This window comes from Belonocnema kinseyi, chromosome 7 (assembly GCF_010883055.1).
Source record: "Belonocnema kinseyi isolate 2016_QV_RU_SX_M_011 chromosome 7, B_treatae_v1, whole genome shotgun sequence".
In the NCBI taxonomy this organism is placed as follows: Eukaryota; Metazoa; Arthropoda; class Insecta; order Hymenoptera; family Cynipidae; genus Belonocnema; species Belonocnema kinseyi.
The window spans coordinates 100,196,841-100,216,255 of record NC_046663.1 but is presented as its reverse complement, the minus strand read 5'-3'; the positions used below and the strand labels follow the sequence as shown (position 1 = coordinate 100,216,255).

The 19,415-nt window shown below is 29.2% G+C and overlaps 2 protein-coding genes across 4 annotated transcripts; one reads left to right on the top strand and one right to left on the bottom strand.

Annotated features, from left to right (window-relative positions):
* Nucleotides 1-95: 95 nt before the first annotated feature.
* Nucleotides 96-13,415, top strand: LOC117176071 (kinesin-like protein KIF18A). The gene is made up of 4 exons (XM_033366081.1): nt 96-236; nt 2,400-4,055; nt 11,382-12,355; nt 12,568-13,415. Exons 2-4 carry the CDS (start codon nt 2,427-2,429, stop codon nt 12,602-12,604), a joined length of 2,640 nt encoding a protein of 879 aa, XP_033221972.1. The 5' UTR covers nt 96-236; nt 2,400-2,426; the 3' UTR covers nt 12,605-13,415.
* Nucleotides 13,416-13,745: 330 nt separating this feature from the next.
* Nucleotides 13,746-17,349, bottom strand: LOC117176072. 3 transcript variants are annotated; one of them, XM_033366082.1, is made up of 4 exons: nt 16,743-17,349; nt 16,201-16,541; nt 14,032-14,215; nt 13,746-13,861 (listed from the first exon to the last, which is right to left on the bottom strand). In XM_033366082.1, the coding sequence occupies exons 1-4, from the start codon at nt 16,758-16,760 to the stop codon at nt 13,790-13,792; spliced, it is 615 nt and encodes a 204-aa protein (XP_033221973.1). In that variant the 5' UTR covers nt 16,761-17,349; the 3' UTR covers nt 13,746-13,789. The 3 variants fall into 3 exon arrangements, with proteins under 3 accessions (XP_033221973.1, XP_033221975.1, XP_033221974.1); XM_033366084.1 differs by having other exon boundaries at nt 16,201-16,444; XM_033366083.1 differs by having other exon boundaries at nt 16,201-16,589; nt 16,745-16,767.
* Nucleotides 17,350-19,415: the final 2,066 nt, after the last annotated feature.

Below are 19,415 nucleotides of genomic sequence, written 5' to 3'. Positions count from 1 at the left end.
TAAACTCGCGCGCCACAAGCGCAGAACGAACTTCGAAGTGGCGCACCACGCGGCCATTTTGAAAACTGACAATTCGAATTTCGAGTTTTGTCATGTCTCCAACGGTCCGGCGTGGTTGTTGTCGCTTGGACAGAGTTGTTTCAATTTACAGCTTCGTTTTGTGATTTGTGTACAAAAATTCTACAACAAAAGCAAAGTGCAACACAAAGGAGTGTGGGGGAAAGCCAGGATATTCGGTAAGTTGATAAAGTGAACAAATAATCACACTAACATTTATGTTTTTGCCATGGCGTTGCCTGTCATTTTTCATCAACTACGTTTGTTCGTCGGCCTGTTCTCATTTTTCCATTAATATTGCGTCGTGTGTTTTTTAGGAGATTGCTAATACTAGGTTTCCATGTTAATTGTCATCAATATAATTAGTAATTTCACTTCTTTACCACACAAAGGTTTTTGTTGCTTAACCTCTCATTTAGGATTCTATGACTTCACTGTTTTTATTTCGGAATGTATCGCTTGTGATGCACTTGCATCAAAGATACATATTTTTATGAATATTTAATATTTATTGAGAAAGTATTTTCTCGATTTATATCAGTTACTTCAATTTGTCTGAAGAATTTAACGTGAAAATGGGATTAAGGGCGTTGCCGAAAATTTTAGGTACAAGATAAATATGGTAAATTAAGCTTTGATCATGATTAATATTTGGGAGCATTATTTTGAGAGTGAAATTTGGTGTGTACTTTGTATGAAACCGTGCAGTGCATAAAGTATACATAATATTTTCATTCAAGATTGTCCATTTTTAAATTTATATTGAATGGCACGGTTTGCTCCAGGTAATACTTCGATGGAGTTTTTTTTTATTAATAATTAGAATAAATACATTCATGAATATTCATGTTTTGCTTATATAGGACTGGAATAATATTTTATAGAGCCCAGTCTTATTGTGTATACAAATTATTATCTAAACTATATAATTCTGCGCAGAGGTTATGCCTTATAGGATAGGCGGGTAACCAAAGTACCTTTGGCTATTCGTGCGGTCGGTCGAACGTCAATCCTAGTCAGTGCCAAAAATCAACCAATTTTATTTGTAATTAATATTATATATTTTTAAAGAACCTGTATATTCCTTAACATTTTTATCTATGCTATTGCCACTTCTTACAACGAGAATTAATGCCTTCTTTATTCAGTTATTATCCCGTTATTAAATTTTGAAGTCCAAGCTTAAAATTCAAATTTTTCGGTTATCAATTTAGTAGATTATTTATAGAATTTTCCAAATAAAGCCCTTAGAATGAAATAAATATTTACAGTTTATTAATATTTCTGTAAGTAATATCAATTAAACGTAAAAATCTTAATTCTTTTGAAACAAAACCTATAGCCCTTTATGATAGAAAATACCATTATGAAGACAAATTTTCTTCTTTGCAGGTCTTTCAATGCACATTTTTTTAAGCATACTATTTTTCAGTATAAAAATATGCATATTTTCAAGCACGAAAATATCGAAATATCACAACAGTAAAAATTTGCAAATCTTTTAATGTTGTGAGTAAACTAATTTTTAATTCTAGAAGCTCAGAATCCACAATTTGCAAGTCTTTGAAATTTGATACGATCATATTTAGAATAATTTTTTTGAATTGTTTAAAACAAGTTTCAATAATTATTTATTGAACAATTTGCAATTCTCCATTTTTACTTTCTGAGAGATTGACAGTATTTTTTCAGATTGAATAATTCAGTTTTTATTACATAATTTTGAAATGTAGCGAATTGAAAAATACCTATATTAGCATACACATATCTCAGTTTGAAAGCTTATATAAATTTAATTTCATAGAATGTGAAGTTTAAGATCTATCGCGTTTAAAAGCTAAGGATTTTGATTTTAAAATTTAAAGACAGCTAATTTGAAAGGCTTTAAAATTAAAAAATATTTATAGTTGCACTATCGTTTTTTGAACATGGACTTTTTTACTTAGTTCTTAGACCACTTCAAAATAGTTAATCAATGCAAAATAAGTTTCATTAAAAGTTGGATTTTTTAAATCTTAAAAAGTAATGATAAGTTTCTGTAAACGAAACGAGAAAATATATTTAAAAGACGTTTTTTTAAAAAAAGTGTTCCGTCAACCAACTACGAAAAAATTTAATATTTATTTATTTGTTATTTCAAACTGTACACATGAAAAATTGGCAATACATTTTTCACACATAATTTTTTTAATTAAAAAAATTGAAAACTTTTAATTCTTTTATGGTGACTGAAAACGATATAAAAAAATTGAAAAGAAACACGAGTTATGGTGGCAAAGTACCACAACTTCTGTTACTATTTAGGATTAGCAAAACTTATTCGGCATCCTTTACATGTTTAGAGTTCATCTCGAGAAGCCTGAGCCATCATGGTGTTCAACAAAAGGGACTTGGCGAAAGCATTTTCTCCGAGTAAAATAAAAAAATTCACCAAGAAGAGACTCTCGGGCGGTTTGAAGCCCAGTACAAGTGGAACTACAATGCGAGGCGAAGGTGCCGAAAGCAGCATCAAAGTTATTGTCCGCGTCAGGCCACACAATGAGCGCGAGAACCAAGAAAATTACAGAACAGTTATCAAAGTCGTGGATGATCAAATGCTCATCTTTGATCCAAAAGAAGAGGAAAACCCTTTTTTCTACCGCGGTGTCGTGCAGAAAGGCCGAGACTTATTAAAAAAGCAGAACAAAGAACTTCAGTTCGTCTTCGACAAAGTCTTCAACATGGGTTGTTCAAACCAGGACATTTTCGAAGGCAGCACAAAAGATCTAATCATCAATTTACTTGATGGCTACAACTGTTCCGTCTTCGCTTACGGAGCAACTGGTGCTGGAAAAACTCACACGATGCTCGGCAAAGATGACGATCCTGGAATAACTTTCCGAACGATGGCAGAACTTTTTCATCAAATTGAACTGCAGAAAGAGAACAGAGATTTCGAATTGGGTGTGACTTATTTAGAAATTTACAATGAGAACGTTCAGGATTTGTTGCACAAAAGTGGACCTCTTCATTTGAGAGAAGATGGAAGAGCGGGAATTATCGTCGCGGGACTTAAAATTATCACGATTCACAGTCCAGATGAATTGCTTTCCCTTCTGGCAAAGGGGAATAGGAATCGAACTCAGCATCCGACTGATGCCAACGAGGAAAGCAGCAGAAGCCATGCAGTCTTTCAGGTCTACGTAAACATCACGAACAAATTAGACGGACAAGTAAAACACGTGAAACTGTCTATGATTGATTTGGCTGGATCAGAAAGAGCTTCTGCAACTGGATGCAAAGGGGCCAGATTCAAGGAAGGAGCAAACATTAACAAATCGCTTCTGGCTCTTGGAAACTGTATCAATAATTTAGCAGATGGTATCAAACACATTCCTTACAGAGAATCGAAATTAACTCGATTGCTGAAAGATTCTCTCGGTGGAAATTGCCAGACTGTAATGATCGCAAACATTAGTCCGTCTAGCATGACTTATGAAGATACTTGTAACACTTTGAGGTACGCGAATCGGGCGAAGAAGATCAAGACGAATATTAAGAAGAACATTGTTAATTGCCAGATGCACGTCTCGGGGTATATTAAACTGGTGGAAGAGCAGAAGAAGGAAATCGCTATGCTGAGGCAACAGATGAAGGCGTTAGAGAATGGACCAAGAGTGGCTTCTTCGGAACCGATGGATCTGAAAGTTGAAGAAAACACGAATAAATTGCTGATGGAGATGAGTGATCGGTTGGAGGATTTGTATAGTAGGAAGAGGAGTTTGAATGAGAAAATTTTGGCGCTCGAGAGCTCGGACAAGATCTTGTGCTGCAGAATTAAGTATAAGAAGGCTGCGGATGATAGGCTGCATAATTTGACGACCGCGGTGGATGCTTTAACCCAAGAGGAACAGAATGCGAGTGGAAAGCTGAGACTAAATAAATCCTTGCAGCACTTCAAGAGACAACGGGATGGCATCAGATCGCAGATGGAGACAGTTTGGAATGATCTCAAGGAGGTTTGTTTGTTTATAAATTTTATTGAAATTCTCCTATTATCGAAAAACTTCCCATTTTTCCCTTTTCTCTTTAAATATATGATATTTGAAAGCACAATATTTGTATTGCCCATCAAATTCTCTGAAATTTGTCAGTATACCCATTATTGAATAATGATTAAAGCAATTATAGCATTTAAATAAATTATGTATGAATAAATAATTGACATATTTCCAGTGCTAAACCATTAAAAATAATCTTAAACAAAATTTGAAGCTGAAAAGTTTTAAAGCATGTTCAAAATGTGAAAACTGGAGACAGAAGATTTTAGCCAACATAAAGTAGGAACAGTTAATTAAAAATTGGATATTCCAAAATGCATCAACTGCAATGTAAAATGTTCTAACTTGAGCAATTTTTAATTTCATTTTAAGAACATTATGGCGGAAGTATTTATTTACAGCTTTTACTAGTAAATAATAATAAAAAAGTATAAAATTTTTAAATAAGTTTTTTGCACAGTAACCATTTTTTTGAAAATGTGCAAAAATATGTTGTTTTTTTTATTGAGATATATGGACACATTTACAAAAAAAATTTAATATGTCGAACCTGAAATTTATTCAGCTTAAATCAAAGAAACATTGTATCATTTTGCTTTTTCGGAAAAAAACTTGCTGTGATTTACGTCTTTGGATTTTATTTATTTTTTTTTTGCGATTTTGTTACATTATAAACATCACGAAAAAGAATCAATCTAAAAAACACGTTTTTGTACATTTTAAAGCTATTATAAATGAGGCAGAATTTTTTTATTAAAAAAAAATAAGTTCTAAATTTAAAAACGAGAACAGAAGATATTTAAATTTTTTATTTAAAATGTTTTTTCTTTACTTGTTTCGGATGTCGACCCATAAATTGTTGTGCTTCAGCTTGAGCGATTCGATTAATTTTAGCATTTTTGCTTCGCTCTACTGACCATATAAAAATGGTGTATTTAACTAATTTGATGTTTTCTCGGACTTTTTTATACCACTGTGAATGGATTTATAACGCCCTAAGTATATCAGATTTAAAAAATAAATCCTTTATTGGCAGAAGTAATTGAAAATTCATGAAAAATTATTTTAAAATTTAACATTTCTTATAAAAAGATTGCTTGTTCTTTTCGATATGTAAAGAGAAATTTTTAAGCTTTCCTCAATGTTTCCCCCTTTTTCGTAAGAAAATTACCCTATCTCCCCTTTTTTGAATTCTTTTTGCCCTGTGATCCCTGACATTACTTATTAGATGCACTCACATTTACAACACTTTTGGACGCTTTTTTAAACAATACAACTACTTTGCTATCATTTTTCTGAAAAAACGACATTAATGCTACTATTTTCTTAAACTGCTCGCTAATGTAACTGTTTTTCCCCTTTGCCTTTAAATCTATTTTAAAACTTATTTGATGATTGGCTAAAATAACATCCACCATATCAAAAACCGAAATTCTGAAAGGTTTCAAGGGGTTTCCAAAAAATTCGAGAGATTTCAAGAGATTCTAAGGGGGTGTACAGGATTTTAACTGATTTCAGGGACTTAAATGGAATTTACGTAGTTTCAAAACTTCTAGAATATTTTAAAAGATTCCAAGGGATTTCAGAGTATTTCATAATTTGTAGGGATTTTAAGAGATGCTAAAAATTTAAAGGTATTTACGAGATTTCAAAGTATTTCAATAAATTTGTAGGGATTTTAACCTGAACATCGTGATGATCTTCAAGGACTTTTAGGCTTTAAAAAATTTCAAAGGATTTGAAAATTTTTAGGGTATTTTACGATATTCGGAGAAATTGTAAGACATTTTATGAGGTCTCAGAGGATTTGAAATATTTCAACATGTTTTAATTAATTTCACAAGATATTGAAAATCTTAAGCATTCCATAAGTTTTCAATGAATTTCGTAGGATTATAGAAAATTTCAAGATATTTAAAAATGTCTAGTGGATTTCAAAGATTTCAAGGAATTTTTAACGAATTTACCAAATTTCAAGGAATTTTACAACATGAGGGATTCATAAAATTTCAGAAGAAATTAAAAGATTTCATAAGATTATAAAGAATTTCTATAGATTTTAAATGATTGATAAAAATTGTAGTTTCCCAGGGATTTCAATAGAGTTCCAGGGTTTTGAATCGATTTCAGTGGATTACAAAGATTTGAAGTGATTCCAAAGGGCTTTGTGAAATTTTGCAGAATGTCAAAGTGTTTCAAAGATTTCATATTTTTTTTTAGGGACTTTTAAAGATATTACATATTTCATTATGTTTTATGGGGCTTTCCATTATTTTTGAGGGATTACTTGGAATTTCACAAGATTTAAGAGATTTTATCAATTTTAAAGGATTTTAATGAGTTTAGATTTAATTTTTTTAGTTTTCAAAGAATTTCATAGTATCCCAATAGTTTTCATATGATTTTGAATGAAATTATAAGATTTTGAGGGATTTTAAAAGATTTACTTGACGGATTTCAAAGCTTTTAGAGTATTTAAAAAGATTTGAAAGGATTTTACGAGATTTGATTGGGGACGTATATTGTCAGATATTGTATGCCAGTTTAAGAAAATAATTATTTCCTCGATTTAATAATTAAAAAAAGTGTATGACACTCTAATGTTATTATTTAAAAAAATTTATGCTCGTATTGGCAGCTCATAATGTAAATTTCCTTTCAATAAATTAACCCATGGGTTAATATATATACCTATTTCGAAATTTTCTTGAATTCTTTTGAAATATTTCAGGGTATTTTTAAATATTCCGAAACATTTTTAGTAGATTTCAATCATTTGAGGGATTTTTTAGATTTAAGGGTATTTTAAAAACTTCTGAAGCATTCAAGACCATTTAATTTGAAATATTCAAGGTAATTTTAAAAGATCCCAAGGAATTATGAATTAATTTCATTAATTTGAAAGGATTTCAAAGGGTTTCAAATATTTTAGGGTAATTAATTTCCTAGACTTTCAAAAGATATGTATCGATTTTACAGGACCTATAAGATTTTAAGATATTTAACAAGATTTTAAGAGATTTTAAGAGGTTTCCGATGATTTCAATGCTTGTAAGGTTTGTTTTTAATTCTTTCCGTGTATTTTAATACATTTTCCAGGATTTTAGGAAGTATCGCCAGATTTCATAGAATTTCACGGGATTTAATCATATTTTAGTATATTTTAAAGAATTTATACAAGAGAAGTGGGGTATTTCGTAGTTTCAAAGATTTTAATAGTTTTGACATTAGTTTTTGGAATTCACTCTGTATTATCATTAATTTATCCTGAATTCTTTTTAATTTTTTGGAGCTTTTTTTATTCTCTTAAATTCTTCTAAATTTACCTCAATGGATTTTTTTTACTTCTAAAAATGTTTCATTTACTTAATTCTTAGAATGACCTGATAAAATGATCAACGGATATGAAACTTTTTAAGGAGATGTGACACTCTCAAATACCTATATTACCAACCTGACTTTCAGTTTACTGAATTTTCTTTGAGCTTAACAACTTTTTTTGTAAATAAAAAATCGAACTGAAACTTGGGAATATCAATGAGTAGCACATAAACTATGTTTATGTACTTCGTTTTAGTAGAAGTTTCGTTAAAAATTATTTTCAAAGAGATTAAAACTGGGACCATTTTTGACATATTTTCTTTGTACCTTGAAATTTTTTGAACCTAAGAACTTTTTTTATATGTAAAATATCGACCTCAAACGTCGATAAATGTAAGAGCCGACAGTAAATTACATTTATGTACGTTTTTTTTTGTACATCGCGCGGATATTTTAAATATCAAAAAAGTACTTACGTTCAAAAACTTTCAAGGCTACAAAGAAAATATGTCAAAAAATGGTCACAGTTTTAATTTCTTTGAAAATAATTTTTAGAGAAATTCTTCTGATACATTTTCCAAAGTTTCAGTTTGATTAAAAAATGTCAAGGGATTTCAATAGATTTGACAGGATTCTAAGTATTTTAGGATATTTCAAAAGGTAAAAAAAATGTAATTGATTTCAGTAATGTAATGAGATTTCAAAAAACTTGAAAAATTTCGAGGTATTTAAAAATATTGTCAGTCATTTTCAAGAGTTTTAAAAAGTTTTAAGCGATTTCCAAGGGTTTGAATAACTTAAAGGAATTTTAATATTCTGATGGGTTTCAAAGAATTTTTTCACAAGAAGTGACTGATTTCTTAGAATTTCAATGATTTGAAGGGATTTTCAAATATTTTTTGCAATTAATTTGGAATTCGTCCTGAACTCTTATTAATATATCCTAAATTCTTTTGAATTTTGATAATTTCACTCAGTTCTACTTAATTCAATTAATTTTTTCATATATTTTAATTGTTTTGAATTCACTTGATTGCTTTTTAAATTTAGCTTCATTTTTTTATGAATTTCGTCTAATTCCCCTCATTCCCTTTAAATTTCTCTAAATTCACACAAAATTGATTTTAATCATTCTAATTCTTTCGATATAAAACATTGTTTCCATTCATTTGAATTTTTTTGAATTTAACTTGAATGTTTTGTTATAAATTAGCAGGATTTCAAATATTTGAAGAGGTTTACATTTTTTCGTAATTCCCCTGAATTTTTTGGAATTCCCTTGAATTGGTTTGAATTGGTTTCATTTACTTGAACTCCTCTAAATTCACTCGATTCTATTTAATTCAATGACTTTTCAAATTGTTATCGTTTTTATTTAATTTATCCTAAATTCTTATAACCTCACCTTGAATTCTTAGACATTTCATCAAAGTTATTGATTTCAATTAAGTACCTATTTTCATATTTTTAAATTGTTTTCAATTCATTTGAATTGGTTTTAATTCACCTTGAATTTTTATGAATTTGGTCGAATTCTTCTCGTTGACCTTAAATTTGCTCTAAATCCATTCCAATTTTACATAAATCAATGGTATTTGTTGATTAAAAATGGTTTTTTAAACTGTTTGATTTGTTTTGAATTTAACTTGAATTGTATAATCATTTGAAACCAAATCAATCCTTTCTTCAACCAACAATATTTATGAATTTTAAATGGTAGGTTTTTTTTATGTCTTACGGTCCTCATAAATTAAAATAAAATTGAGCCAAAAATCGCTTTTTCAAACTCAGAATTTATTTGATCAAAAACTCCTTTCTCAATCCTTGATGTTGCAGTACAACGCGTACCTTTTTCAAAAGGTTTTAACCTAAATAATTATATTTTTTCAATTAGTAATATAAAAGAGAATAATCATGATGAAAGATGTATTATTAGTTTTATATTGATTGATACCTCCGAGATGAAATACGTCTGATGGACATTATAATAATTAATCATTCTAAAAATGAATTTTGTTTTCAAATATTTAGTTTCTATTTCTGTTAAAAGTATTGTCGGATATAATTAATATTTTATTTATAAGAAATAAAGTGGTCTCCAAAATAAATCGAAATGTATATGTACAATATAGTAGACTTGAATTGCCTTCTTTTTAAAAATAAAGTTTGAAAAATAATATTGAGTTTTGTAAAGTCATATAAGCTAACTTTGTTCTATAAAATGGCTAAGTACAACATAATTACACGGGATACAAAAATTTACACACTGGTAGTTTGTATAATTGACTTTTTTGCAACAGAAATTATAATCACAATGACGACATTTGATAAATTGCAGTGACTAAAAAAATCATTTGTATTTGGAGGCTATGTTCTGTTTACGTTGTCAAAATATTAAAACTATTAATAATTATATATCTATTACACATTTTTCTTTATATTATACAATCTAGATTAATGTTAGCTAATAAAAAACTACGCAATAAATATTAACTTCACTGAAAAATGATAATAAACTAAAAAATCACTAAAGTCATGCCAATATTTTACATAACTTTTTTCAGTTTTAAGCACTAATTTATATTACTATTACTGCTCACAGTAACAAGTCAGTTCTCCGATTTCATTTCACGCCTTTTTGAAAATAATCAAATTATTATTTGTAATGAAATATGAAAATAAAATTTTAACAGTCTTCCTACTCTTCGTGACCGGTCACGAATACTCGAGCAACTATGCTTTTGAAACGTCTCTATGATCCTGACAGATATTTCTCGAACGAGAAGGTACTCAATGAAGATTTTACTTCATTTTATGAAGCAAAAATTATTTTTTATTACAAAAACTTTTTTTGTGTCCCGATCAAGTAATTTCTTGACATATTAAAAGCTTAAGAAAAGAAACGCCTTTCTTAGCGTAAATTTTAAGCTATTTTCCACGTTTCGTGATTCATCGCCACCGGCAATATAAATGCATTTTTTTACCCATTTGCCCTATTTGTAAAAAAACTATTTTGGTTTCAACAACAAGCACTGTCCCAACTTACTTACAAATATTTTAGGATTTTATTTTTATGCGGAAAATACTTATTTGTTGCGTTTACACGTAAAAACTCACTATTACTGAGACATCTATACCTTAATCAAAAATAAGATTAATGTCGAAGAGTAAAGAACAAAAGACAACAAAATAAAGAACGATGTCATTTGGAAATTTTTCCAGTCAACAAATTTTGTCGATGAAAATGGTTATTTTTAAGTTTCAAAAAAATTAAAGAGACTTTAATCAATTAAGGACTATGTTAAAATAAGAAAGGATCTTTATCGTAGGTTAGGAAGGACCCGAAATTTTTGTTCGCCCTTCTCATGATTATTATCTTTTATACTAATAAGTGTAAAAATATAATTATTTAGGTTAAAACCTTTTGAAAAAGGTACGCGTTGTACCGCAAAATCAAAGATTGAGAAAGGAGTTTTTAATCAAAGAAATTCTGAGTTCGAAAAAATGTTTTTTGCCTTAATTTTAATTTATGAGGATCGTAACACATAAAAAAATCTATGATTTAAAATTCATTAACTTGATTTTTTTTAATCTTATAATTTTATCCTCAATTTTTTACCCTTTGAGTGCGAAAAAAGTAGCCTTTCGACCCTATATTTTATCCCACAGGGCTGTGAGGCCTATTGACACTATTTTGAATTACTCAAATGAGTCCAAAGACCTGTATTACAGTAGACTGTCGGTAAGTGGCTGCTCTCGAGAATTTTGTTTTTCTGCAGTTTTCCACTCCCCTAAGAAAATTTTCAGGCGAATGAGATTGAGTATGTCAGTATGTGTAATTTGGGAAAGTGGGGTTTACTCGATGGGTTAATGTTTGCGAATCTCCTGTTAAAGTAAAGGATTTACATATGTAAAACCTTCAAAAGTATACCTGAAAAAATGTCTAAACCTCCATTTTTTCAGGTTGAAGAAGAAATCCAGGCCCTTGATCTCGAAATAAAATCCAAGGACCTCTCCGACAAGCTCTGTGACAAAATATCTTCTCTACAAACAGAAATCGAGAAATCTCGTCTCCAACAACAATGCGAACACAGCAAGCGAATCAACAGCCTCCAACTCTGCGAGATGCACTCCGTATACACCATGACTAAAATGTTAATTTTGACAGTTCAGACCTACTATGACATGATGCGAGGCTACGGAGCCGTAAACGAAAAAATGAATGTTGAATTCAAGAAGCTCATCAAATTACTCGAGGGAGTTCGTAGCATTAAATGGTCTGATCTGAGTTCAACGATCCCCGAGGAAGATTCTTATAGCATGACTATCCTCAGCCTTGACGTACTCGCGGATCCCTCATCCAGAGAAATGCCCATTTTCCAACCGGTTTCTCTCGTCGAAAACGAGACTCAACCTGTCCCAAAAATGCCCAACGGAACTCCCACAGGTGTTATCAGCACCATCGACCCTCACAATTTGACTGTAACTCTAGAAGAACCTTCCCTAGAAAATCTAGAAGAAATCGAGCCAGTAAACAGCATCGAAGTCAGCAAACTCAACAACACAGTCAACCTTCAAGAACAACCGAAATTAAAAAAGCGCATTCTTGCAGATAAAAACGTCGGTCCAGGTAGAACACCGCCGAAACAGGTGAAGAAGATCTCTCCGAAAAGCAGGGTCCTACAAAATGGAAGCGTCATTAGTGGAAAGGAAAACAACAAAGATCTTCCACGAAACCAGTTTGTTATGAGTGCCAAGAGCCTCGCCATTTTGAACAAACTCAAGACTGACAAGCTCAAACCTTTGCCTCAAGCTCCAAGCCATACTTTTGGAAACAACGAACAATCTGAAACGACACTCAAGGCCGTCCGAGGTAAAGAAAGGCGGTTCCTCACATCCACGCACCATCCTTACCACAAGCAATTCGTCAAACCGAAGTAAGTTTCATATTTAAAAAAAAAGCGTTCCGCTTGATAAAACCTAAACGATATGACTCTATTTTGCTGAATTAAATTTGTAACCATGCACAGCAAACGAATTTTAATTTTAAATCGAAATTCATATTGAATTTACGAGCTTTTGCTTCTGCGAATTAATCCCTTAGTTAAGATTACTTTGACGCTAAATTACCGTTGCCCTTAACTTGCAGATTTGTTCCAGCTGTACCTTCGTCGTCTAGAGTCTAATGGTAGTTTAGGCGAGTCTAGCGATTTTAAAGAGTATTTTTTATATGTGTACAAGACAAGGTGTAAATATTATATTTAGAGGTAGGGCGCCGAAGCCAGTGATGAGGACTGAAATACACTAGATAGCTGTACACAGGTGTGTTTTTTTTGTTTGTAATTTTGCTTCTTATCGATTGATTTTGAAATTCTTGGTTTTCCGAATCTGACTCACATATTTTGTTTAGATAAATTGTTAGAATTTGTTTATTGGTAAGAGAAACAGAGAACAATTTTTAATTAAGCTGCATTAGATTAATGAAAAATAGTTCATCTGCTTTTATTGTTTGGTGTCAAGCGAAAATATTTATAATTATTTTCTGCTCACACTGAATTAAATTTGAGTCGGGATTTATTTTCCGGAAGTATTGATGTAAATCGTGTAACTTTCTGGAATTTAAAGATCAATAATAAACGGTACCAAAGAATATCGTCTGATGTACTTTTAGAAAAAAAATAGATCTGGCCGGATTCAAAATCAATTTGAGAAGAGAGTTTTTGCTTTTAAGAAAGGACCTCGGGAGAAAAGCAACGAGGATTCCTTTAGTAATTAGTACATTTATTTTTTACTCTATTTTATAAGAATGGTCGATTTTGTTTTAAACTAAATCAATTTAAATTACATCGATTGTACTATCAATTAAAGTGAATTCTCGTAGTTTTTCTCATAGGATTACGAGTCGTAATATAAGGATATAATATTACAAACTAGGACACAAAAGAATTTGCATAATGTTTCACATTCTTACAATAAACGAAGATCATTGATTTGAAATCGATGTGTGGTAAGTTACCTTTGCCATTACTGACTTCATGGCCTACATAGCTAATTATTTGAGTTTTAATGCAGTATTTTTAATAACGAATTGCGAATGTCACGCTCAAGGATACAAGATTAACGAGGAGCTTAACAAAAAAATACTATGATCGCATTATAAATTATAGCGTTCGCTCTAAGCGTAAAGAAAGCAATGAAACTTTTATAACTTGATATTGACACTTTGTAATATTTTCAGCTCAATAATAAAATATTTATATGTAAAATTATCTCTGGATACAATTAAATATAATAAAGATAAAGTTCATCGTCGTGATGTTCTTAACGAATAAAATATTTTCAGTCATTCTTGCTGAGTACATTTTTGGGATTCATCGTTTTGATTCAGTTTCTGTCGTCGTGACTTCCTTCTTTTCTTTTAGTAAATTATTTTCTAAGGCGGCCTGTGGAATAGTATACATTTTTGGTAATAAACAAGGTAGGAAATTATTTTTCATTTCGAAATTTTAATTCAAAATTGTAAGCTAGTGAAGATTTTGAATATATAATTACTTATTTTTAATAGTAAGTTACGTGGTTTTAGGAATAATTAAAAAAGATTTACTCTACTTACATATTCGTCTAAAGCACGCATTACTCGTTCTTCTATGTCATCTTCTAATTCTGAAGATGAATCTCTACTACTGCTCACAATTGTTGGAATAATAGATCTTGATCTATCAAATAGCGAGGCAAAAGATTGCAATAAAAACGCTAAGAATGCCAGCGAGGCAAGCACGCTAATCGGATCAAAAGCTCTGAAAAAATTGGAAATTGCAATGATAACTATAAATTTCAAATTTAAACTACTGAATTAGAAGATATTCTGGTTTTATTGTTATCTAATATTGATAAAATATATCTAATAAATTAGAAGCATTGAAATTTAAAACTGAAATCAAATGTTTAAGCTTTGAAATTTGGCTTCTGTTCACTTCAATTAAAATTGTAACCTTTATTTTAATTGAAAGCTTGTGAGCTTGTTAATGTAAAAAATGTGTAAGTATACATTTTAAAATTGTAGACCTATTATACACATTTAAATATTCAAGTTTAGAAACTCAAAATTAGGCTTATCATTTTCAAATGTCATGATTTAAAATCTTTTTCAAATTCAAAATTATATGCAAAAAAGTGTGTGTCTACCCTGCTTGGAAAACCTGGAATTGTCAGGTATTTTGCATTACCGGGAAATTCATCTGATTGGTTGAACCTTGATTTTTTAAATAAAAATTTAACTTCAATTTTTGGTTGAAAAATTATCTATTTAGTTGAAAAATGGTCTTTTTTGGTAGTAAGTAATCTCCTTGGTTGAAAGTGCATTTTTTTGGTCGAAAATTCAACTATTCCAGTTGAAGATCCATAATTTTAGATGAAAATTCATCCTTTTGGTTTAAAATTCAATTATTTCAGTTGAATATTTGTAATTTTAGTTGCAAATTTTTCACTTTGTTAGAAAATTTAACTATATTTCGAAAATTAGTTTTTGTTGACAATTTATCTTTTTTTAGTTGGAAATTCAAGTATTCCTATACTATTTTGTTAAAAATTAATCTTTTTCATTTAAAATTCTTTTATTCAATACGGAGAGAAATTTCAAGAGATTAATTCGCAGAAGCGCATGATTTTAGAGCTACAATTTTGAAATCCTTTAAAGTCTCGAACTGTATAATCTAAAAGCAAAAGTTCTCACGCTAAATTTATCTCCGTACAGTTGAAGATTCGTCATTTTAGTTGAAACTTCATCACTTTCGTTGAAAATTTCGTTTTTATTTATTTTTTTTCAATTAATTGTTTTCACTGAAAATTTAATAATTCCACTTTTGTTTGAATATTGATTTTGTTTTAGTGCAAATTTCAACGTTTTGGTTGAAAATTGATCCTTTTCAGTTAAAAAAACAAATATTTAGTTAAGAATTTATGTATTTTTTTGAAAAGTATATTTTTGTATATATCTGCGTATATTTTCGTGCATATCTTATAATATAATTTGTACAAGCTTTCGAAGGGAAACATATTGATTAAATTCCTAGAAACTGAAAAAAAAACATAATAAACTTGCAAAACTATATAAATATTCCGAGTGTATTGATAGGTATATTTTCAAATGTTAAATACGTATTTATACTTAATTTTTGTGAATTAGATCCTTTACTAATTAAACTTTTTCACTATTGATTATTTTTATATTTTAATATTGTTTTGGAATATATAAAAAATGTAATTATAATTTAAATTCTAAAAAAAATGTAAATAATTTCGCTCTTGAAATCTAAGATTTAAAAAAATTAAATTGTAAAATCTTTCAAAAATAACTTTTTAAAAAGTTGATGCTACAAAATTGTTCTTCTTTCATGATTCAAATTTCTGCTTCTTATTTTTTTCTTATTTAAATGAAGTAGTTTTCAATTTAATGACTTTCAAATTAAGATTATAAAATTATTTATGAAAGGTTTGTAATCATTCAAAGACGTTTCAATTGACAGTGTCCGAAAATTTCATTCGAATTCCTAGTTTTAATCTCTTTCAAAATTTTCTTTTTGAAAATCTCAATTTGAAAGTTTTCTAATTTAGAATCTTTCATAATTTTCTAAAGATTCCTAGTTTCAATTACTTCTATGCTAGAAAAGAAGTTCCACATTTTTATTTAAAAACTGAAGTCTTATAAATTTACTTCTCAAATTATTTAGCAATTATTTTGAATGTGAAAGTTTTCCAATTTAAAAAGCATATTTTTACTTACGGATAATAAGTGGGAGTAGCTGGAGCTCCTCCATGCCCATAAGAGCCATAATAACTTCTTGCCTGTCGATTAATCGGTGTTTTAGCCGAATAATCTTGGGAAGGCAAAAACGGAAGATCGCTTGAAATGCGTGGAATATTTTCGAACCGGTTCACCAAATGACAAAAATAAGGCTGCTTAATAAAATTTGAATTTCTACAGATGGGTAGAGCTGGAGCGAATATTGGGTATAATTTCATCTTTTCTGAAACATTTGGCGAATAAGACTCCTCCAGTTGCATTTTTCCTGGAATTTTTTTTATTCCGGAAGCCACCAGTAAGATTATCCAGAATGCATATTTCTAAATTACCAATTCGACTTTAATAAACTTGATTATTTTTCAATCTACCTAATAAAAATGTATGCAGATAAAAATATCACTTTAAAAAGTTTAAGAACCCTATTAATTTTTCTCAAGAAGTCAAACAAACAAAATTATATCGTTTTAGGATTTTAATAAAAAATTTTGTTTTTAAATTAACACAATTTTGTAGATACTCACACCGCAGATATTGATCATGTTCCGAAACTTTAAAATGTATATTTGTCACGACACATGGCACCAACAACAAATCAAGACACTTGAGAAGAAACAACGGACATGAGCACGTTTTCCAAATTTTTTTGCTTTTATACCAAAGTGTATCGCGTGCACGTGATTTATTGTCAACGCGCTCCAGTAAATTTCTTCGTCATGGAGTTGAATTTGCAATCGCGTTCAAATTTATCATCATTTGTGTGCTCCCTTTGAGACGAAAATTATCTTGGGCAGTACAAAGAAAATGCTCGACTCATCATAGATCCTATGATCAATTAATTATATTCATGCGTGCGTAATACAGTTTTTATTAAATCATTCCTAACTACGTTTTATGCTCTGGATTGTTGTATTAACAAAAGAAACCATATAATAGTGTCATAAAATTCTTCAAGAAAGCTTCACAAGCTTTCCCCTTTTTCTCATTTTTCCACTTGAATGCGAACTAAATTAAGATAGCTCAATACAAAAAGTCTACTTTTAAATTTTTCGTTAAAAATCAATCTTTTCTATTTAAAAAACTGTATTATTTGATTCAAAGAAGAATGATTTTTTTGAAAATACAACATTTGTTAAAAACTCATACTTCATGGTTGAGAATTCAACTGTTTTCTTAAAAATTCGGTTTTTTGGCTTGAAAATTCAATAATTGCAATGCTGTTTCTTTCTTGATGAACATTTTTTTCCGATTGAAAATTCTACTCCTTTGTTAAACATTCATATTTTTGATTTTAAAATCTATCTCTTTCTGTAGATATTTTTTGCTCGAAAATTAATTAACTTAGTGGAAAATATAACTATTTTGTTGAAAATTCGTAGTTTTGGTAGAAAATCAATTTTTGGTTTTGTTAAAATGGACCTGTTCAGTTTAAAATTAATTGTCTCTGTTCGTTAAATAATCCAACTGTTTTTTTTTTAATTGCAGTCTGTTTTGTTAAAATATCAACTATTACATTTTTTCGTTAAAAATTTATCTTTTTAGATGGCAAATTCAACTCGTCAATTGAAAGTTGAAATATTTTCTTAAAAGTTAATTTTTTGGTTGAAAATCCATCATTTTACTTGAATTTTTTTTGTTTAAAAATAATTTTTAAACTGAAAATTGAACTGTTTTGTAGCAAATTCAATTGATTGGTTTTAATTTAACTTTTTCTTTTTTGAAAATTCGTATTTTCAGGTTGAAAATCCACAATTTGGTATAAACATCATCTATTCGTTACAAAATTAAACTGTTTTGTAGAAAAAACGTTTTTTTCATTGTAAATTTATTCTTCGAATTAAAAATGTGCCTACACCATTTTTTGTGAAAAAAGGATCTTTTTAATTTATAAAACCGGTTATTTAACAATTACTAAAGACGGAAAAAATAGAAACTGAAAATAATTTTTTAATATTTAGACTAACATCCCATCAAGTTTAAAAAATATTTAATTGAAAAATTATATAATTTATTAAAAAACTTTCTTTTTTGTAGAAAATGAAAATCCAACTATATAGCTACAAAATGTATGTATTTTGTTGAAAATTCGTCTTTCCTTGTAGAAAATTAATCTTCTTGACTGCAAATTTATCTATTTAATAGGTAGAAAATAATGAGTTTGTTGTTGTTAAAAATGCAACTTATGGTCGAAAAGTAATCTGTTTTAGTTGAGGTATAAAGTATTTTGTTGAAAATTCCTCTATTTTGGTTATATTCGACTGTTTTTATTTAAAATAAAAATATTTTTTGCTTTAAATATAAAATATTACGTTTTTTTTTGTAAAAAATTAGTATTTCTAAGCTGAAAATGCGACTGTTTTGTACAGAATTTGTCTCGTTGGCATGAAAATTCAAATCTTGCAGAAAATTCGTTTTTTTTTTCATTGCAAATTAATTATTTTAACTGAATATTTAAATATTCGATTTTTGGCTGAAAATGAATTTTTTTCAGTTAGAAATTCATGTATTTTTATGTCGAAAAACTGTCCTTTTAAGTAGAAAATCATTTTTTTGTAGTTAAATAAAAATCCAACTGTATGGTTGAAAATTAATCGGTTTTAGTTAAAGATTCAACTGATATGTGGAAAATTTATGTATCTTATTGAAAATTCTTATATTTGCTTTAAGATTTAACAATTTGCTTAGAAATTCAGCTGTTTTTTTTTATGAGCTCATCTATTTGACTTGAAAATTCAATATTTTGGACAGCCCCTAATCAGCCGTTAAGACATTTTGGAGGCAATTATCGAAGAAGTTCAAAAAATATTTTTAAGGAAAAATAAAGAAATAGTCGCATTAGCGGTTAATTATGACAAAATAATGTCTTAAGTGTCATTTTTTGCGAAATAGCAGAAAAAAGCGTCATTGTTCAAAAGTGTCAATAGTCTGGTGAGTGCGAAGTCTGCAACTTAAAAAAATAAGATTTTAGAACCGTTTAAACTATCGCACATATTTAAATTATTTAAAATAAATTAACATTGTTATAGATTTCAGGTACTTTGGGTACGAAAAAACAGGTTTCGGGAACAATATCTATTACAATTTTAAAATATATGATATTATAAAGGATGGTCTCGTTCAAACGAGAAAAGATCATTTTTCATGAAAAACTCGGAAAGGTAAAACTTGTTTATTTTAAAAATTTTGTTTGAGATCTA

Coding starts and splice junctions, on each gene's coding strand:
- LOC117176072 (XM_033366082.1), bottom strand. Junction 14,216..16,200: donor GCTACTCCCACTTATTATCC/GTAAGTAAAAAT, acceptor CAATTTTTTCAG/AGCTTTTGATCCGATTAGCG. Junction 13,862..14,031: donor TGCGTGCTTTAGACGAATAT/GTAAGTAGAGTA, acceptor ACTATTCCACAG/GCCGCCTTAGAAAATAATTT.
- LOC117176071 (XM_033366081.1), top strand. CDS start 2,427: ATGGTGTTCAACAAAAGGGACTTGGCGAAAGCATTTTCTCCGAGTAAA. Junction 4,056..11,381: donor TTTGGAATGATCTCAAGGAG/GTTTGTTTGTTT, acceptor CCATTTTTTCAG/GTTGAAGAAGAAATCCAGGC. Junction 12,356..12,567: donor AAGCAATTCGTCAAACCGAA/GTAAGTTTCATA, acceptor CTTAACTTGCAG/ATTTGTTCCAGCTGTACCTT.